Source organism: Rhinoderma darwinii, chromosome 7, assembly GCF_050947455.1.
Source record: "Rhinoderma darwinii isolate aRhiDar2 chromosome 7, aRhiDar2.hap1, whole genome shotgun sequence".
Classification (NCBI taxonomy): Eukaryota; Metazoa; Chordata; class Amphibia; order Anura; family Rhinodermatidae; genus Rhinoderma; species Rhinoderma darwinii.
Window position 1 is genome coordinate 113484904 of NC_134693.1, and position 20276 is coordinate 113505179.

Sequence of the window (20276 nt, forward strand, 5' to 3'; positions counted from 1 at the left end):
TGTCTTTCCTGTGATGCGCATGGCACAGGCAGTATTCCTGAGAATACAACCTTGGAGGTCCTTCCCTTCAGCTTGTAGCCTAGTTCTTTAAAATTATTCTTAAGGCTCCTCCACCTACCATTTATTCTGTCGTTGGTACCGACATGGACCACGACAGCTGGATCATCACCAGCCCCTCCCAGCAATTTGTCCACCCGTTCCACCACATGCCGAACCCTGGCACCAGGGAGACAGCAAACCATTCGGTTGAGGCGGTCTTGGCGACAAATTATTCTATAGCACGCAGCACGCAGCACGCAGCATATCCGCTCTGTGCGCCGCAGGGAATTACAGGCGAAAAAGTGCACCAAACTGTGGTGTAGTTTTTCGCCCGGAATGTCCGCTGCAAAAAACTGCAGCGCTTAGCCAGCCTGCTAGCAGGCCGACCTCCTGGGATGACGTCTCATCCCAGGAGACTGCTGCAGCGTGTGATCGGCTGCAGCGGCGGTCACAAGGGATGGAGCGTCATCCAAGGAGGATGAAACACAGACTCCTAGGTAACTTTAATATTTTTTTTGTTTTATGAGTTCCGTTTATTGCGGGGGGGATCATTGCGAACCTGCCACAAAAAAATGGAACAACTGCTATTTGCTGCGGGATTTACATCCGCAACATGTAAGCAGCGTTTACTTAAAAACAATTGACATGCTGCGGAATAAAATTCCGCACCGCAGGTCAATTTCTGAGCGTTTTTTCCACTCAGTATTTACGCAGCGTGTGGATGAGATTTGTTTACCTCATCCACTTTGCTGCAACTGTATTTGCTGCGGATTTTCCGCAATGAATTCCGTTCCGGCAAATCCGCAGTATTTACGCAACGTATGCACTGGCCCTTAATGTTTTAAATTGAGACCGTTTTTTGTCCCTTTTTGTATATTTAATGCAGGTATTATCGTTGTTTGGATCCGAACCCAGAACCCCAGTGGTGCAAGGCTACCGTGCTGCCCCAATAATAATAGTATTCAATAATAAATCAAATATTTCCCTGCAGTTTGAGACAATATAATATTTAAACTGATGTTTTCTTACCATAACACCATGATATGGAGATGCACTCAAAGAACACAAGGAACAGCAGACTCATTCCACTGGCTGAATAATAATCAAAAAGTTTGAATACATAAATTCCACCCTGTAGAGAAAATGAAGTTCAGATTACTTGTGGCATCATTTTATACATTTTTATACGGTAACAATGAACTGAATGCTGTAGTTCTTTTGTACCCAATGTTGTTTAAACCATGATATACAATAAGTGCAATATCAAAATATTTTTTGTGCTATGGAGTGCTTGGATTAATGATCTGGGAATGGAACATCCATCCATAATGTAGACTGTAGAGATGAGAATACATGAACAAGCTCTACTTCTGTGCTTACCGTCCCTGTGATCAGTGACATCACTTTATATGACAGATATAGCAGAGGAGGGAACCAAAGTTATTAAGGGAATGGGTGGATTGCGGTACCAAGACCGATGATCAAACTTGGGGTTATTTAGGATGGAAAATAGATGGCTTAGGGGCAATTTTTGGATATCTGGTGTCGGGAAGGAAATTTTTCCCCTAATGTGAGACAATGTTGAATTTTATGGACCTGTGTAATTTTTCTTCCTTACTATGTCATACTACCAAGCATGCTCTATTACTTGAGCTGGTATAGAATCTCTTGCAAGTATACTTACCTGAGTTATGTTGGACAACCCAATGAGATAGGAAACTACACAGACAATTGCAATAAAGATTTCTCTTCGGTTACGCAGAAGTTTTGGAAATTCATCCACAAGAGCTGTTATAAATCCTTCAACTGTACAGAACTGCAAAATAAGAAGGAACATTGTACAATTAATGTTGGCAAAAGTCATTAAAATCCTAAAGGACCCAGGGACAAATAGATTACATTCGTATGGTTCAACTCAGAAAATGACTACCACAGTCAAGAATCTCATAAGTATTCAAAGCAGCATTTTATTTTCCATCTGCCGTCTGCTGGAATTTCTTTTACACTGTTAAGAAAAAATGCATTAAATTGGCATGATTGTCGGTGAGATCTGTCAATTTTTCATAGCTGGAACCACATCAGAGCTTATTGCTTTATTTGCAGTGGTTTGTCTATTTATATACTGCATCTATATCTCCTCCTGATAGGATCAAAGATTAAAAGAATCTGAAGTGACTGCTTCAATGACAGCGAGTTTATATGTATCTACTATTATGCAGGATTTTTTTTGTTAGAATTAATCATTAACGTCTAAAAAAAAATACTATAAAGGCCAACTTTTATTTTTACTGCATTGAAGTTACTCTATTATCCCTGAAAATGCTAGAGGTACTCCTAGAAGAATTGGGGCACACACCAGTGGGAGTTGTAGTATCAGGGTTAGACCAGAACAGAAGGGGGCGTGCAGGAGGGCATTGCAAGCAGATTTGGTGGCTAGGAAGGAAGATGTGTGTTTAACACTAAGATGGTATTGTAGCGAGAAGAAGAAAAGTGTCTTATTTCGAAGTGGGAAGAAAACGGGAAATAAACATTTTCCTACCCATCTACCTCTTAAATTTGGTGTGGGAGGGTTACTGTTAGATTCTAATAGCCGGGGCGTTTTGGGTGGCGAACATATATAAAACTAAAGTTATCTTGGTAAATTGTAGTGCATGTTGCTAGAGGTAAATGACATATTTCATTGGTAAACTGTGAAAGCCATAAATCTCCACTTTGCGTTACCAAAGCAGCGTATGATTGTTTATAGCTCATGGTATATGCGCATGTGGAGTAACTTGAATTAGTAAGAAGTATCTTTAATGCATTATATGTAGTTTTACTCTTGACGCCTGTATACTACCAATAACTGTCTATTAAGACATAATAGTTGCAAAACTCACTATTGAAGGCAGGTCGCTTGCATAGCTTGACAAAACTAGAGCATTTATATTTTCGCCTGCAGTGAACTGCAAGTATGAACAGCTATTCTGGAGTATTTTTTTTTCAATCCTGTGATGAATGATACTGCCTCACTCCATTTTTAGCGCAATATTTAGTGTGGAGATGGATCTAAAGAGAGCTCAGTAGCTCAGCCATTCAGTACTGGTGTGCCACAGTCATTTGATTTAGCTGCTACTTTGTTAGTTACACGCGCTACCTTGTTTCTTGGTCTGCATTTTCACCCCTTCCACGGAGCACAACAACCAGCGGCGTTCCTATCACTGCTCCTTACCACTTACTGCTCCTCCCACCCAAAAAAAGAAAATGGGTAATTTTGCTTCTCCCTTCCATGTTTATTTATCTGTGACATGGTAAGAAAATGAAATTATCATGTGTTATTTTACCCAGAGAGTTCCAGCTTTTTTTTTATATAAGAGTCATGAACAGTGTTCCAGACAAACGCTAAAAGAAAAAGTATAATTTTACTGCTCTGTACACAGCATTTCAGTTTTTCATCTGTGACACAGACAGAGCATTACTGCCAAATAAAAGCACTGCACGACTATAGGATTATTTTTTCCTATAAATTATTGATCCAGGCATTTAGATTGTTTTTAACCTTATCAACGATCAACTGTGTAACTATAATATAATCTCAAAAATTGTTTAGTAAAATAAAATAACGCCAACCCCACTTAAATTAACATGCCAAAGGCATGTTCCTTAATGGCTAATTTATGTGCTCTCATTGATGGCACTGCGTGATCAGCAGAATTAGTCTGTCACACAATCCTGTATTGTGACAGGAAACTGAAATAATCAGTTCTCTGTCACTAAAAGCCCCTGAAAACAACACTCATGTTGAGCACTGTGTTCCCAAATGCAGAAATTGAAGCTTCTGCATTCGGGTGGTTGCTAGGGAGCCCTGTGACATCAGTAATGACATCCCAGAAATTGCCAGTGCAGAGGGAGCTCGGAGCCATGCAGAGAAGACATGATGTGCTGTTGCCATTACATAACTGCTATCCCTGCCATCCTGTGCCCCATAGTAAAAATTTAATAAATTAATAAATAAACATAGTACAATATATATATATATATATATATATATATATATATATATATATATATATATATATATATATATATATATATATATGTATATGTATATTATAAAATAAAATTAGAACAAATAATAAAACAATAAAAAAGAGAGAGAAAAAATAAAAATAAAAAGCCTCCTTCCCCTTTAAAGGTGCACATCTCTCTGAACCCACACGCACCAATTTCAAACATCCTGTGTGGCACAAACACATTTTGCATTGACGTCATGTGTTCAGGCATTATTACGTTCCTATCACTTAAAATATACCCCAAACATACAATCATTACCCCCAGCCCTCCAATTTTTGCCAGTTCTAAAGTTGAGGGAGATGTATTTAAAAATAAAATAGGGTGTTTCTTCTTGGTGCTATAGCCACGTCATACATTACACATTGTACACTATTTGGCATTGTTAAGCACAGATAAATAGAGGATTCATTTTTGATGTGAAAATTATTCAATGAATAAACTATCTTTAACCCCTTGACGCACCAGGACGTCCCCGTACGTCCTGGTGCGGGGGATGAAGTATAGAGTGGGCTCATGTGCTGAGCCTGCTCCATATTCTGCGGGTGTCAGCTGTGTATTACAGCTGACACTTTGCACAAATGACCAGGAAGAGAGATCACTCTGATCCTGGCCATTTAACCACTTAGATGCCGTAGTCAATAGCGATTGCGGCATCTGAACCATTAGAAAGAGGGGACGGCCTACTCTGACAGCCCATCGACCCCCCGCGACATGATCACGGGGTGCCGGTAACTGTCATAGCAGCCCAGGGACCTAATGAAGGCCCCCAGGTCTGCCTTCTTTCTGCTCCTGCCTCTGGCAGGGCTTACCATGAGTCTGTAAAAATGACAATTTACTGCGATACGTTAGTATTTCAGTGTATTGTACCAGCAATACTAACCATCTGACGATTTCTGGCTTAAATCCGCTAGGGGGACTAAAAAAATGTGTTAAAAATAGTTGAATAAAGTTTTCAGTAGTCTACATAAAATAAAAAAAATTATAAAAATGAAAAAACCCTCCTTTTCCAAAATTGGTATTGCTGCGTCCGTAAAAGTCAGAACTTTTACAAATTTAACAAAGTCATGAAAAAGTGGTGTGTACTAAGTAATGGTACCAATACAAACCACTGCTCAATCGACGAAAAAATAAATAACATGGCTTTCAGAATATGGCAACACTGTTTTTTCTTTGTAAAAGTAGTGAAACATAATAAAAAAAAATACATCAATTTGGTATTGCCGTAATCGTATTGACCAGCAGAATAAAGTTGTTTTTTTTCCACAAAACAAAACCCCCCCCAAAAAATGGAATCACACCCCACAAAATTTTTTTTTTCACTTTCCCAGTACATTATATTGTACATTAAATAGTACCAATAGAAACTACAACTCGTCCCACAAAAGATAAGCCTTCACACCACCCAATTGATGGAAAAATATTATGTTTCTTGGAAGGCGAGGAGTGAAAAATGAAAACGGAAAGCATTTTGATTTTTTTTTCCTGTGTCTAATTTTCCCTAAATAAGCCCTACAATTTATATCAGCTTCAAATAATAAGAAAGCCCTCATGTGTCCCGAAAGACATTTTCGACTTCACTATAACATAGAAAAAAATATTCATTGTTTGAATGCAGTAATCCAAAACGAGAAATTTTGCTTTGTTCATCGAGGGCCAAAACATCCTCAGTCATGAAAGGGTTATTTTACACTGTGGATCTATTTCCAAGTTTCCCGAGCTTATAAATGTCTTGGCAACATTTTATGTAAATTGCATTCTTACTTGCTCCAAAAACACTATATAAAATTAGCTGACTGCTGTAATATCTGGTCCATGAGTTTCCGCTACTAGTGAAAACTAAACCCACAACTCCATCCTCTCCCCCTTCTGCCTTGACATTACCACAGGCATATAGCTCGAGGCCAATCTTTGGATTTTCTACTATTGCTCATCCTGTATCAGTCCAAAATAGTAACATAGAGACAATGTATTCCATATAATACTATTTAAATCTGAAAGGTGCAGTGAGCTGAAAGACATTTCGTAAGAGCAAATGGGAAGCAAAGCACCATAAAAGAATAGAGGGAATACAGTATATACAACATAACTATAGTATAGAATTGAGCAGACATACCCATGTGTCTAATAATGTAAAGGGTGCAGTTGTACTTTAAAACTATTATTTATTTATTCCTAGTTATATAGGGCCAACATATCCCACAGCGCTGTACGCATTCTGCATTTGGTTTCAGTGGGTCTCGAATTCTACACATTCCCTCACTAGAGTAATTTCTTAGGATTCCAACAGAACTATTAGTAAACCTGGGATGGCCAGAGAATACGCAAACAAAGGGCCATCATACAAGCTCCCTTCCTGTTGCACGTGTGTATGGTCAGATTCCAACCCAGTGCTGCAAGACAAAAGTGATCACAGTGACACCATAGAAAAGAAGAGAAACTGGCCCACATTTATAATGCAGTTTACACGAAGGCATAAAATGCGACAGAAAAAGGTCACAAATCCCAACATGCTTAAAATTTTCGGTAATTTTTGTGACTGTACTCATCACTCACCAAATTTGGAAAGTGACGAGAAAAGTGGACTTAGTCTCCAAGGAGATGTAGTTTTAGTCAAATTGATAGAGTATAAAGCCTGAAAATGGCGCTAATTTAGTTGCAGATCTACACCTGGTGTAGATTTGGTTTTCTGCCTCTGAGACATGAGCCTTTTAATAAATTTGGTGCAAATCACGGCAAGTATCTCCTTTATCAATCTTAGTCATTGTAGGCCACTGCCACTGTTTTTCTCTGATGCTTTTAACCCCTGCCTTTGAGAAAATTCTTCCAACAAGAAAAGAAAAAAGAAAAATCTATTGGGCACCACCAGTAAGGTAAAAGGTCATAAAAACCATTTATTTGCCAACGAACAACGCGTTTAAAAGCCGTTCTGACTTCTTCATCGGTTGTACCTAATGAAGACGTCAAAAAGACTTAGAAATTCGTTGTACAATGGCAAATAAATGTTTTTTATAATCTTATGATCTTCCACTCCTTTTACCTTACTGGTGGCGCCCATTAGATCCTGCCTTCTTTCTTTTTTTGTTGGATGATCTCTCTTGGTCTCATATAGAAGGTGGAGCAAAGAAAATGCCAATCGGAGGACCAACCCCGGACCTACACGTGCATCCAAGAGTTGTGCCAGCTGGGTCTGGTGAGTGCAGCTCCATTTCCTCCGGCCAGAGGATTACTAATCTTAATTGTACATACATATCACGCTATGGAGGGCTTTCTATCCTATTTGTTCTTGAGAAAATTCTGGCAGTCACACTCGGGACCTTGTGTGTTAGGGACCCAAGGGCCCCTTTGCCACATAAGTCGACACCTGTATTATAAATATTGCATGGTAGGTGGGGCCCTATTACCGATTTTGGAATTGGGGCCCAGGAGTTGTAAGCCTCTGAATGTAAATACATACATGGTTGTATGGGCGAAGAACTATAGACTTCCAAGGACAACATGTGCAATAAGTAATATGATTGAGACTTGTCATACTGTATTTAGTTGCTGCCAGGCATAATCTGAAATCTAATTTTATTTCTTTATGTATTGTATTTAGATCTCAGCATTTGTAAATAGCATGAAAACAAATAGTCCATATTTAACAAAGACTCGGGATAGTTATATATACTGCAGACATTATTATTTAAATATTTTTTCTCACTGATCATCTCTCAGTTCCTGAGGCATTTAGCGACCTACTTTCCTCGTATGACTTGACAACTATTCAGAATATGACCGCAGCACTTGTCAAGACTCCTGTGCACTCATATGTGAAGCAATGGCATGGCCACTTTGAAACAATATGAATCATGATGTTTTAGTGATATTACAATTGTTTCAACACATTTCTAAAACTTAATGACCAAAACAAAATGTATATATTTTTGCACATTTTATTATATGTAACTGCTTATTATAGACATTAAGATATTAGATTAAAACATTGTAATTATTTTAGTTATGTATTATATACATTACATACAGTATTTCTACAATCTTAGAGGGAGCCTATCACTAAGATCATGCTAACCTATCTTGGGGCAGCTTGAGTAGTTTCAGGGCCATACAGCAAAAGCAGTAAGATAAAAAAAAAAAGAATGCTAAATTTATGAGAAAAAGTACTTTATACACTGCAGACATGTGCCACGCTTTTGGGTTATGTGCCCAAGCTCTTTGTGTATAGGATAATCTTAACCCAATGTAGGGTGGACATTTCTCCAAGCCCGCCACATTACACTGATCATGACCTGAATGTATAAGGTAGTAGTTCTCTTAAACATGGTGGAAAAACTTTACTGCATATGCTGAACGGCCCTGTAACAACTCATAGTCTCTGCAGTTCCCTCTAAGCTGTGCTCTCTGGAGTGTTTTCTTTAGGGAATGTATTTCAAATCCTAAAATGTGAGACAACATAGAAAGGATTACCAGATTACGACCTTAACTAATGACAGACTATATTGGTTAGTACTATTGTTAGTATAAAAATATTACATGGTACAAAGTACTGGCTAAAATATAAAAAAAATTGCATACTTCCGAAATAGGGGATGTTTAAATTTGGATCTTATTCCAATGTTTCACAGTAAACATCACAACTTGATGCTAAATAGATGTCGCCAGGTGCTGAATGTTTACTTGGGGTCTGCTATATCTTTATGTAAAGAGGAAGCCCCCATCTTAATTTTAATATCATTATTACAGTGATTCTAAATTTTTGTCTATTCTGTAGTTCTTTAAAAAATATATGTTTTTCAGAAACGGTACCTGACTGTCGATTCCAAGCATCAGCAACATGGAGAAGAAGAGGATAGCCCAAAGAGGAGAAACAGGCAGTTGAGTGACTGCTTCTGGATAAGCTAAAAATGCCAATCCTGGTCCTGTAAGAAGAAGATCATAGTTTAGCGTTATTCATGTGACAATTAACCAGAAGCACCATGCTATAAATTAATTTTAATCAGAATTTAGGAAATGTTTTTATTGCCCATAAAATTATTTGCTCAGGAATTTTTACACAATTTATATCACATTTTGCAATGGGATTATATTCCCAATGTTTCCTTATATGCATTATGGGTGAAGAATTTTTGTAAAGCTGTAAAATAAAAAATGTATCCTGTATCAGAGATGCAGCTAGTCACTATCTACAGGCGGGTTGTATGGCCCTTTCTACAGTGGGGGTTGTATGGCATTATCTACAGGGGGCTGTATGGCACTGTCTACAAGCGGGAGGTGGGGGTGCTATCTACAAGGGGGCGCTGTATGACACTATCTACAAGGGGGATGTGGGGGCGCTATCAATGGGGGGGGGCTGTATGTCACTATCTACAGGGGGCACTATCTACAAGGGGGAACTGGGGACACTATCTATAAGAGGGAGGTGGGGGCACTATATACAGGGAGCTGTATGGCACTATCTACAAGGGGGAGGTGGGGGCCACTATCTACAAGGTGTGGCTGTATGGCACTATCTACAATGGGGTGTGACACTATCTACAGGGGGGCTGTAAAGTACTGTCTACAGGGGGCTGTATGGCACAATCTACAGGGGGGCTGTATGGCACAATCTACAGGTGGGCTGTATGGCACAATCTACAGGTGGACTGTATAGCACAATCTATAGGGGGCACTACTATCTACAGGGGGACACTATCTACAAGGAGGAGGCTATGTGTGGCCCCTAGTGGAGGGGGGGCCAGTCAAAAGTCTGCTATGGGGCCCAGTCTTTCCTAGATAAGCCCCTGGCGGCAAATATACAGTTTTGCTTCCCAAGCTCAGTATCTAAATGCCCTGGCCAAGGCAGAGTAGCTTGTTGTTGCTCCCCCAGCTCCAAAATATCCAAAACCTCCAGTTACACCCCCAGACCTATTCACCTCATCCGTGTTTTAATTACTAATCTGTGTGAAACCAGTTAAGCAAGGATAACTACACATGTTTCATGAAAAACATGTTGTTTTACTCTATGGTGGTTCAAATGACTCATGCACCATTTCTGGGAGATACTTTGTTTTAGATATATTACTCTGAATAAATTGTACACCTGATAGCACTGCTAAAAACAATATTTTAAACAAGCAAAGTATTAGAGCAAGGGCAAAATCTCCCAACCATACTGTTTTTCATGGGATTGACCCACAAATGGGGCGTAAAGTGGGCAGGCTTATGCAAATTTACAAAAAGTGTGCGTTCTCAGAATGTTTTGTAGGCGTTCCTGGGTGGATCAGGGGTGGGTTTTGAAAGAGTCCAGCAAATGGGAATGCAAATGTTGAGAGGTATGCAAGTGGCAACAGATATTTTTCAATTTAAAAAATACTGTTCGGTCTGTGATATAAGGTCCGAATGTCGGCCGCATTTCCCAGACTGAACACAGAGCAGGGAGCCGGGCTCCTAGCATCATAGTCATGTATGACGCTAAGTGCCCCGGCCTCCCCGCAGAACTACTGTCCCATGCTGAAAACATGATTACAGCATGGGACAGTTTTCCCGTAGCGAGGCAGGGACTCCTAGTCAGTGGCGGATCCTCATATAGGCGGTTTGGGCGGTATAGTGTGTTTATAGTGAGTAGTGTGTGTATAGTGTATATAGTATGTCTATATAGTGTGTAGTGTGTATAAAGTGTAAGTCTATATAGTGAGTAGTGTGTATATAGTGTAAGTCTATATAGTGTGTAGTATGTATAGTGTATATAGTGTGCAGTGTGTGTATAGTGTATACAGTGTAAGTCTATATAGTGTGTTCTGTGTGTGTGTGTGTGTGTGTGTGTGTGTGTATAGTGTTTATAGTGTAAGTCTATATAGTGTGTTCTGTGTGTGTATATAGTGTGTATAATGTAAGTCTGTATAGTGTGTGTATATGGTGTAAGTCTATATAGTGTGTGTGTATAGTGTGACTATATAGTGTGTGTATAGTGTATATAGTGTAAGTCTATATAGTGTGTGCTGTGTGTATAGAGTTTATAGTGTGTATAATGTAAGTCTATATAGTGTGTATATAGTGTAAGTCTATATAGTGTGTGCTATGTGTATAGAGTTTATAGTGTGTATAATGTAAGTCTATATAGTGTAAGTGTGTGCGTGTAGTTTGTGTATATAGTGTGTGTGTGTGTGTGTGTGTGTGTGTGTGTATAATGTAAGTCTATATAGAGTGTATATAGTGTAAGTGTGAGTGTAGCGTGTGTGTGTGTATATAGTGTGTGGTTTGAATATATAGTGTGTGGTGTTAGTGTGAATTGTATATAGGGTGTTTAGTTTCTACATTTTTGTGTGTAATAATTTCCCACCAACAGAGCCCTCTGCAGTCAATGAGATGCTCAGAACCCCCCTTGCAATATAATCTCCCCCATAGAGCCCTCAGTAGTTATTATCCTGAAAAAGGAGGTGGGGGGTCATTGCATCTGAATGACTGCTGAGGTCTCCATGGGGGGATAACTCCTTCCCCTCAGAGCCATAAAAGTCAGACACTCAGACCCTCCCATAGAGCACTCAGCAGTCAGTCAGATGTTGCAGTATAATCCCCCCATATAGCCCTCAGAAGTTATTTTACTGCAAGGGGAGGGGTGTCTGACTGCTTAATTGGTAACTTCCCAGTGCTGTGCTACTTTGTTTCTGATCGTTTTTCCTCTGATAGCTAAGCAAGCGGTGTACGGGCACAATAGAAAGTCAATGAGTCCGTAAACTACTCCAAGGAAAGGTGATCAGAGATGAAGTGGAACGGTGCTCACCCGAGCAATTCTGCTACTTTGTTTTAGTGATCGGTGGGGTTCTCAGTGCTCGGACCCCCATCGATCAAAACTTCTGACATATCACTATAACACGCCAATGTTTTTTTAAAAGTTTAGTTACCACTTGGGGGCTGAGTTTATTGGTCTGAGTTAATGTATGGGCGTGGGGGTCTTAATTTGCTTAGGGGTCTGGCATATAAAACAATTTAGGTTGTTTAGTTTCTGAATTTTTGTGTTGCTATAGATGCTGAAAATGGCTGCGGAATCGGGGGGCAAAGATGTCTCATCAGGAAACTCTGCAGACATCAGGAGAAGTCACCATAACGGTCTGTGTCAAATGGAGAAGAGAAGAAAAGAGAACGATTCCCATCAGAGAAGACATGACTTGTGAGTCACTGGATCTATAGAGGATCTGTCCCCTTTCCTGACATAGTAAACTTACTGCAAACCTCAAAACAAGGTACGACGAGACAAGGGGAGATCCCCAAGCAAACTAGGAAACAACCTACAAGCGCACAAGCGCAAGGGACATAACATCCCAATAAAGTATGAAAGTAAATACCATGGGTAGTAAGAAAATATATAACTTTATTAATACATAACAATACATGGTATAACGATATTAGATATAATGAAAAATATGGTGGATCCTATATCTAAAGGAGTAGCGATCTGGTAGAGATGACAACATACCATAGGGAACACAAGAAAAAACCAACCTCAAACAACGTCCCAATACTAGCATGCCATGGATACAAGTAAACTGAAATATCAAAAAAAGAAGTATGTATGGCTATATATATGTGGGAAGAATAATGCCCGTTACAAGGAGTACATAGCACAGATATGCTATGGATAAATAGCGTGTATGCAAACCAACATATACAATAAATGCCAGATAGAAGGGGTAAAAAGTTCAGATACCTGTAGACATGATGAAAGCAGGGGACGTGGAGAGATGCCACGTTCACATGGTACGTTCACATGGCTTATTTTTGGACGTTTTTCGGGCCATAAACGGACGAAAAACGGACGAAAAGTCGGAAGCAGGCCGGTTTTTTTACGCGGCCGTTTTGAAAAACGGCAGCGAAAAGGAAGTGCATGTCACTTCTTCAGCCGTTTTTGGAGCAGTTTTTCAGGGACTCTATAGAAAAACAGCACCAAAAACAGGCGTAAAAAAAAACGCTACAAAAAACGCGAGTGGCTTAAAAAACTTCTGAAAATTAGGAGCTGTTTTCCCTTGAAAACAGCTCCGTATTTTCAGATGTTTTTGAGTTTGTGTGTGCACATACCCTAACTCTAACGAATGGTGTACCTATGTGTACATCACATGACCAGTAAAAAAAAGAAAACAAACTTCTATTATATAGCTGGAGACAGAAAAAGACATTAGGTCATGGGGACAGCTCAGATTATTCTTTCTCCCCCTCCCTGCACAGCAACCTGTGCTTATGTCACAGAGCATGCCCACACAACTCGCCAATATTTTCTGATGGAGGCTTCTTAATGTCCATGAGGCTGATGTAAAGCAAATCTCTGGAACTGCAGGTCACAGCTCAGAGTAGCAGCATAGAACAAAAGTTTAAGCATAGATTTTTAATTTGAAAAAAATAAAATAAAACTGGTGATAAAAATTATTTTAACTTCTGAGGAAATAACAATTATATTTATACCTGAAGCTGCAACTTGTGCTATTGGTCTTTTAGTCACGTGTGCCATAAATCCAACGATGGAAAAGATGACAAAACCCGCAAACATACTTGTGGCAGAATTGATGCAACAGACAATGATTGAATCTCTAGAAGAGATAAATTAAAATTCACCATAGGACTAATAAACATTTCAGTGTTAAAAATTATAGTACAACACATACATTGCAATGTATTACTTTAAATTATTAAAGGATCTGTCATATATTTATGCTGCCCTGTCTGAGGGCAGCATGAAGAAGTGACAGACATGTTCATTTCAGTGGTCTGTCATTTATTAGGTAATGTGCTGTTGTTTTTTCGCTATTTAGTAGTTATACTGCTACTCTATATCTGTATATACTAGTATTTTATATCCGTATATAAAAGTCATTTACATAAGGAGCGGGCCAATTTTGGCCTTGAGGAAAAGAACAATTTTTTTCTGCTTTGCATTTCTTTGGTCAGAACTTTTTTTTTTTTGACCTAGCTGTATTTTTTTGCTTTTGGATTCGCTCTGATGCGTTCAAAGGAAGGAACTCCCTCAGTCTCTCCAAGAATGCTGCAATCAGCATTGATCGCAGCATTCAAAGGATTATAGGCACAGATCAGAGAATGCTCTGAACTCCACCATTAGAGCAGAGCAGCGACTGCTTATTACAGCCGTTGCCCCACTACTGATCACAGGGGCTGTGCCCGTGCGATCAGCAGGACGAGTATGCAAGTCCTGTCGCGGCAAGCGTCCTGCGTCACATTTTTTATTTTGATCTTACTAATTAAGGCCCTGTTCACAGCACGTTATTGCCCAACGTTTGAAGTATGCTCTAGGATGCATAGAGACCCATTAACCAAGTATATGCCAAAAGAGTGTTCTTTTGGCATATGCTTTGTAAGCATGCATCGGCATACCATTCTTTTTCACTGTATACAATGGCATAGCAGACTACATTATTTTATGCAGAGGCATTACTATTGAGTCTAATGGACAATGTATGCCACTGTAAGTCTATACAGTGGCATACGGCATAGCCCTCCGTCACAGGTATACGCCGGGAAATCCTCCCAACGTATACCTCCGATGGTAGGTTATAACAAAGTACGAACAGACCCTTACAATTAAGACATTTAAGATGATATTAAAAGAACTAGTCCAAACATTTTACTTGCCTGTAAACATTGTTGTGGAATGTATTGTAACTTCCTAGGGCAATTAGGGACCCAAGTCCCAAACCATATGAAAAAAATATTTGGGTAGCAGCATCCAGCCACACCTGTGTCCGAGATGAAAATATTTGTTATGATCGCAGTGATTCACATTTAAAAAGTATATTCATAAATGTTTCTTTTTACCTCCGAATCTGAGAGTTTACTGAAATCTGGAGTGATATAAAATAAAATTCCATCCACTGCTCCAGGGAGGGTGACACCTCGGAAAAACAAGATGACCAACATGATGTAGGGGTAAGTGGCTGAAAAATAGACTACCTACAAAAAAAACAGATAAATATTCCACGGTTACATAGGTTGAAAAAGGACACTTTTCTTAGATCTATTATACATCAATCAATACTAATTATGTATACTCCTCAATGCCATTTGTCATTAGATAAGCATCTAAATCTTTTTTAAATGCTGACATAGTATAGGCCAATACTACCCATTGGGTAGTACATTCTATAGTTTGACTACTCTAACTGTAAAGAACCCTTTCCTATATTGATGTCTGAACCCTTCCTCCCCTGGTCCTTTGTACTGTTCTTGAAAACAATAAAAATAATGTGCCAGTTCTTTATGTTGACCACACATATACTTATACATTAGATCACCTCTAATGGGTCTTTTTTCCAAGCTGAGCAAGTCCAAATTTTTAAGCCTCTCATTGTAAGAAGAGACCTCCTATCTCATCGAATAATCTCCCATATTAATCATATTTTGTGATATTTATTAAAGGATTTCCACTCCTCCCCATGAAACCATCACAGACCATGTGGAATGACAAGCCTCCATCTACAGCTTCTACAAACCAGCATGCATCGTAAAATGGATTATCTTCATCCAGCTGTTTCTTCCTCAGCCAATTGTCATCTTTACGCCCAGGAATCATGAGTTGTAATGTGGCACATACAAGCAAATATATATATATACCTAGTTTGTTCACGCTATCTAGATGGTACCACGCTATCTAGATGTCATTTTCTGGATACTCCAGGTGATAATTGTGGATTGCTTATTGATTCAACCCTGGTTGTGTCAGGGGTATGCGTGTATCAAAAGAATGGCCTAGAGTATTTTAATCTGAATAATGAATAAAGGCTATGGATTATAAAGAGTTCCCACTCTGTGATACTACTTTGTTTCTTTAGGGCACCCACATATTGATTTCAGTGATAATATTATAATTTCCAGACAAAAAGAGGGCTCTTCTTCTTTTAAATGCAGCTCTACCCTGAGATGTTTAAATGGGTTATCCATGTTCAGCAAAACCTGGCCAGGGGGTGACCAAAAAACAATAAAAGTGCCATTACCCACCTGATAGATCCCTGCTGTTCCGGCGCCTACCACGCCGCAGCTCCCTCCCACTCAATGTTGACTGTGCTGCAGTGATGATTTGCCGGTATACCCACGTGATCGCTACAGACCAACACTGACCTCAGGAGGCTCCTCCTCTTGCTCCGGAATAATGTTGATATAACTGGAGGTGTCTGGCAAGGTATTTTTATGTATTGTTGACTACTTCATAACTGCCAGGTCTAAAGGGGGATATGTTAAGCACTGGGAGTTCAAATGATTAAAATGAAATACTAGAATTATCTTAGTGTTGAGCCTCTAAGGCACATTTATAAAATAATTGATTTTGCCTAACTAAAATGTTGCATGGATTTACAGTATATGAATTTGTCCCTTTAGTTCTGCCCTTTATAAATCATTCTATAATGTCTGAACTGGTATAGGGTAGCAAATAATTGTCACATGTTTATGACAAAATAGACAACACCCCCATTTAAAAACTGTGAAAACTGCTGAAAACATAAAAAATTGGTGGACAAATGCATAATATGACTGAACATGTTCATATAATTTAATTTAGCATATTTTTACAGACTCGTTTAGAAAATATAATAACATTAATTTCATTTCTATTTGGTTAAGACCTGTTAAAAAATTTAAAATATATTTTAATTTATCACATAAGCAACCTGAGAGTCATTCAGATAACACAAATCTGATGTTACCTTTCCTGTCCAGCCAACCCCTTTCCAGATGCAAAAATAGACCAGCACCCATGCAATAGCCAAGGTGATGGCTAGTGGCCATCTGATATGACCTGGCTTTTCCAGGCCATCTGTCATTTGGTGCATGTTACGTCTGAAATATGAGAACACAATGGTTAGCCAAAAAGTTAAAGTCTTGTTATTCTAAATTTAAAAGAACACAAAAAGGAAACAAATACAATTTTTATGTCCCAACCTGATCTTATCTGAGAGCATTGGTCTTTTTCCTTGTTTTTTTTATGTGAAAATAGGAGTTTATTGGACAATAGATAACAAAGAGGAACTGAATATCTCTCCATTATTGCAGAAAATTAGATCTAAAATACAAATCTAAAAATTTTAAGTTTTAGAAAATAGTCTGGTTTGTGGGGAAAGTTATCGAAAGTATATCTATGATCGTTTCTAATAAGAGTTCTGATTATCAATTAAACAATCCCAATTGGATCACATATTGGCGAATATAGCAGAATTGTCATTTAGTCCTGTATTGCGAATAATCCAAATATACATTGTAAGTAGAGCTTACTATGTCCCTTAGAGATTGGCAAAATTCTACACAAATGAAAGTTCAGCATGTCCCAAATGTGTGAGTGAAATGGGGGATTTATGCTTTGCGATGGCTTTGTCACTTATAGTTACATTTTCGGAAGAAGTAAAAAAATTTATTAATGAACTGTATTATATAAGTCTTCCCCTGGTTCTTGAGATCTGCATATTGGGTAGTAGCAAATTCAGGAGGGAATAAGCAAGTGAAACCATTAGTGATAATGCAATTGCTTTGTTATGCAAGGAAAAGCATCATGATGAAATGGATATTTAAAGAATGTCCTACCAAAAAAAGTTGGATAATGTATGTTAAAAAAGTGTTACATGAGGAAAATTTTTTTTTTTTATATGGAAGGACAATAGAGAGCAGCGTTATAATGTATTTATGACTTTTGCTAATAAAGACTGAAGAATTTACCAAACTCACCCCCCCAAAAAAAACACAAAAAAAACCTAGTAGTTCTTAGGGACCTTTTACACCTGCAGATTTATGCTGGTAAACGAGTGCTGATCAGCGTTATAGCTTGTCAATCAGTGCTTCATTTAACTGTATTTGCATCAGTGGCAGCAGAACACCCCCTCTTTACACAGGGAGATGAGCTGCCGACAACAATGATTTTTAAGACCGCTTTAAAGATGCGATCAGCCGACACAGAATTGTTTGCTCGGTTGTTAGATGATCACTGGGTCTATTTACACAGGATGATGATCGTGAACAAACGGTATGTTCCCCTGATCATCGGCCTGTGTAAAAGGGCCATTACTGTCCTTTAACCCTGAATTTCTACACGATAATTTATTTGAAAGCCTTTAAAGAGAGACCAGTCAGTCTAATAGGCTTAAACGTCTTAGGCTCTGTGTGCCCGCTTATTTCCCCTTCAAATGCCCCATCTTAAAGGGGTTCTCCAGGACTTTTATATTGATGGCCTTTACTTAAGATAGGTCATCAATATCAGATCGGTGGGGGTCCGAGTCCCAGCACCCCCTGCTGATCAACTGACTGAAGGGGCATATGTCAACGCAGCCCCATCCGTCAGCTGATCGGCGGGGCTAACGGTACTTAATCTTAAGGATAGGCCAGCAATATAAACGTTCTTGAGAACTCTTTAAGTAGCAGATATCGCAAAGGCCAAAAGAATGATGATGCTTTTTTTATTGTGAACTCCGTACACAAGGTCTCACTTTTTATATGCCTAATTTAATTGGGGGTCCCAATGATAGAGGAAGAATGGAAATTGGTAGAGATTCCCACTACAATACTATTTAATAGATGAAGAAAATAATAAAATAATCTATTTATTAAAAATACATTAAAAATATTATAAAATACCAGTCATGAAGGGAATATTATATTTCTGCTACTCATAATGTTATTACAGTGTTAGGTCTCGATGGTCATAATACAAAATGTACATTAAAGCCTACAATATATTTGCTAAGGGATGCGATGCTACTATCTAGTCTTTGGGTGATGACATTATATGTATCATCATGGCACTACTCTATCCAGAAATTATACAATATAAAATGCTCATAAGTCAAAGTGCTAATGTGGCTTGAAACTTGTAAGTAGCAAGAAAAAATGCTTGGATGGAACTGTCAGCAGACACCAGGAAAAGGAGGGATGAATGACCCACTTGCAGAGAGACAAGTGCATACAGGATTCCTTCAGTTACTGTGTGATAGTGGCAACACAGATCAAGGAACTGGGTACAGCTGAGGGACTAAGAGGATCATTCTCCTTAATTCATGGATGAAAAGAACTCATTCTGTCAGATATCACACAAAGTAGGAGCCCTGCAACCACAGAAAGAAAAGCCTATTAAAGGGAAACTAAACGTTCAACAAACTTCTGACATGTCATCGTGACATGTCAGAAGTTTTGATTGTTGGGGGTCCGAGCACTCAGACCCCCACCAATCGCTAAAACCAATCAAAACTTTTGACATGTCACTATGACATGTCAGAAGTTTGTTGAACGTTTAGTTACCCTTTAAGACTGTCACCTGAATTTATGCCACTTCCTATCTCTCAAGGAGGACTCTTACAGATGTATTACTGTAGTTTAATTGATCGCTATATTGGCCGTTAAGTACAACAATAATCTTAAATATATGTTTTTAATTGATCTAATATCAAATCTGTGAATTAAAGAAGTACCAACCAATTTTGTTGGCTACGAACATGTCACAATAACCTTCCCAAATGTTCAGCATCAACATAAAATTGCCTTGTCTTGGGAGTTTAGAAGTGGATAAATAAGAGTCGGACGGGTGCAATATGATAATAACTGTGTGCTTCAAAGAAATTTGCAAGAGCAGAATGCAAAAAAAAAAAAGGAGTTTGTTTGTAAAAGAGACAAAGTCACAGGAGAGACCAATGGACACACAGTAATAGTGCCCCACACACAGTAATCACGCTCACACATATTAAATGTTCCCCCTTAGATTTCCCCCCAGTAATGGTGCCCCCACACACAGTAATATTTCACACCATTAGATACTGGGCTAATGTGCAATACTGTCTGTTAGACCCTGTATCTACGTCGTCCACAAGGTAGGCTTAGATTTAGGGCCTCAGCAGACCGTAACATTATACTTACCCTCATCTTCGGCTCCGCACAGCGTCGTGACGTCATGACTCGATTAGAATTCAGGACCTGCGCTCGGGAACAAGGAGGTTAAGTAAATTGTTATCACTATAGTAACAGGGGCCCATGTATGTTATTACATAGGCCCCAGTTACTATAATAACTGTTTATAGACATGGTGGGGGGGAGGCCATGGGCCCTCCTGGTTTCGGTGCCCGGTCGCAATTGCGACCGCTAAGACCCCTATAGCTAGGCCATAACGTGGCAGTTGCCCGGGGATCCGGGGCACCGGGCCAAAGACCTGGGGCTTGGGCCCCCGAATTCTCGGTTCT

The 20276-nt window shown here is 39.0% G+C and overlaps 1 protein-coding gene across 1 annotated transcript in view; it reads right to left on the reverse strand.

Annotated features, from left to right (window-relative positions):
* Positions 1-20276, reverse strand: part of LOC142658106 (sodium- and chloride-dependent GABA transporter 1) — a 141363-nt gene that overhangs the window by 18405 nt on the left and 102682 nt on the right. Inside the window, exons 6-12 of the mRNA XM_075833853.1 lie at positions 16770-16902; positions 14887-15021; positions 14704-14807; positions 13522-13646; positions 8896-9008; positions 1724-1855; positions 1069-1171 (exon numbers count right to left, since the gene is read on the reverse strand). Of these exons, the coding sequence (XP_075689968.1) occupies positions 1069-1171; positions 1724-1855; positions 8896-9008; positions 13522-13646; positions 14704-14807; positions 14887-15021; positions 16770-16902 (845 nt within the window). The remainder of the gene's footprint in view (positions 1-1068; positions 1172-1723; positions 1856-8895; positions 9009-13521; positions 13647-14703; positions 14808-14886; positions 15022-16769; positions 16903-20276) is intronic.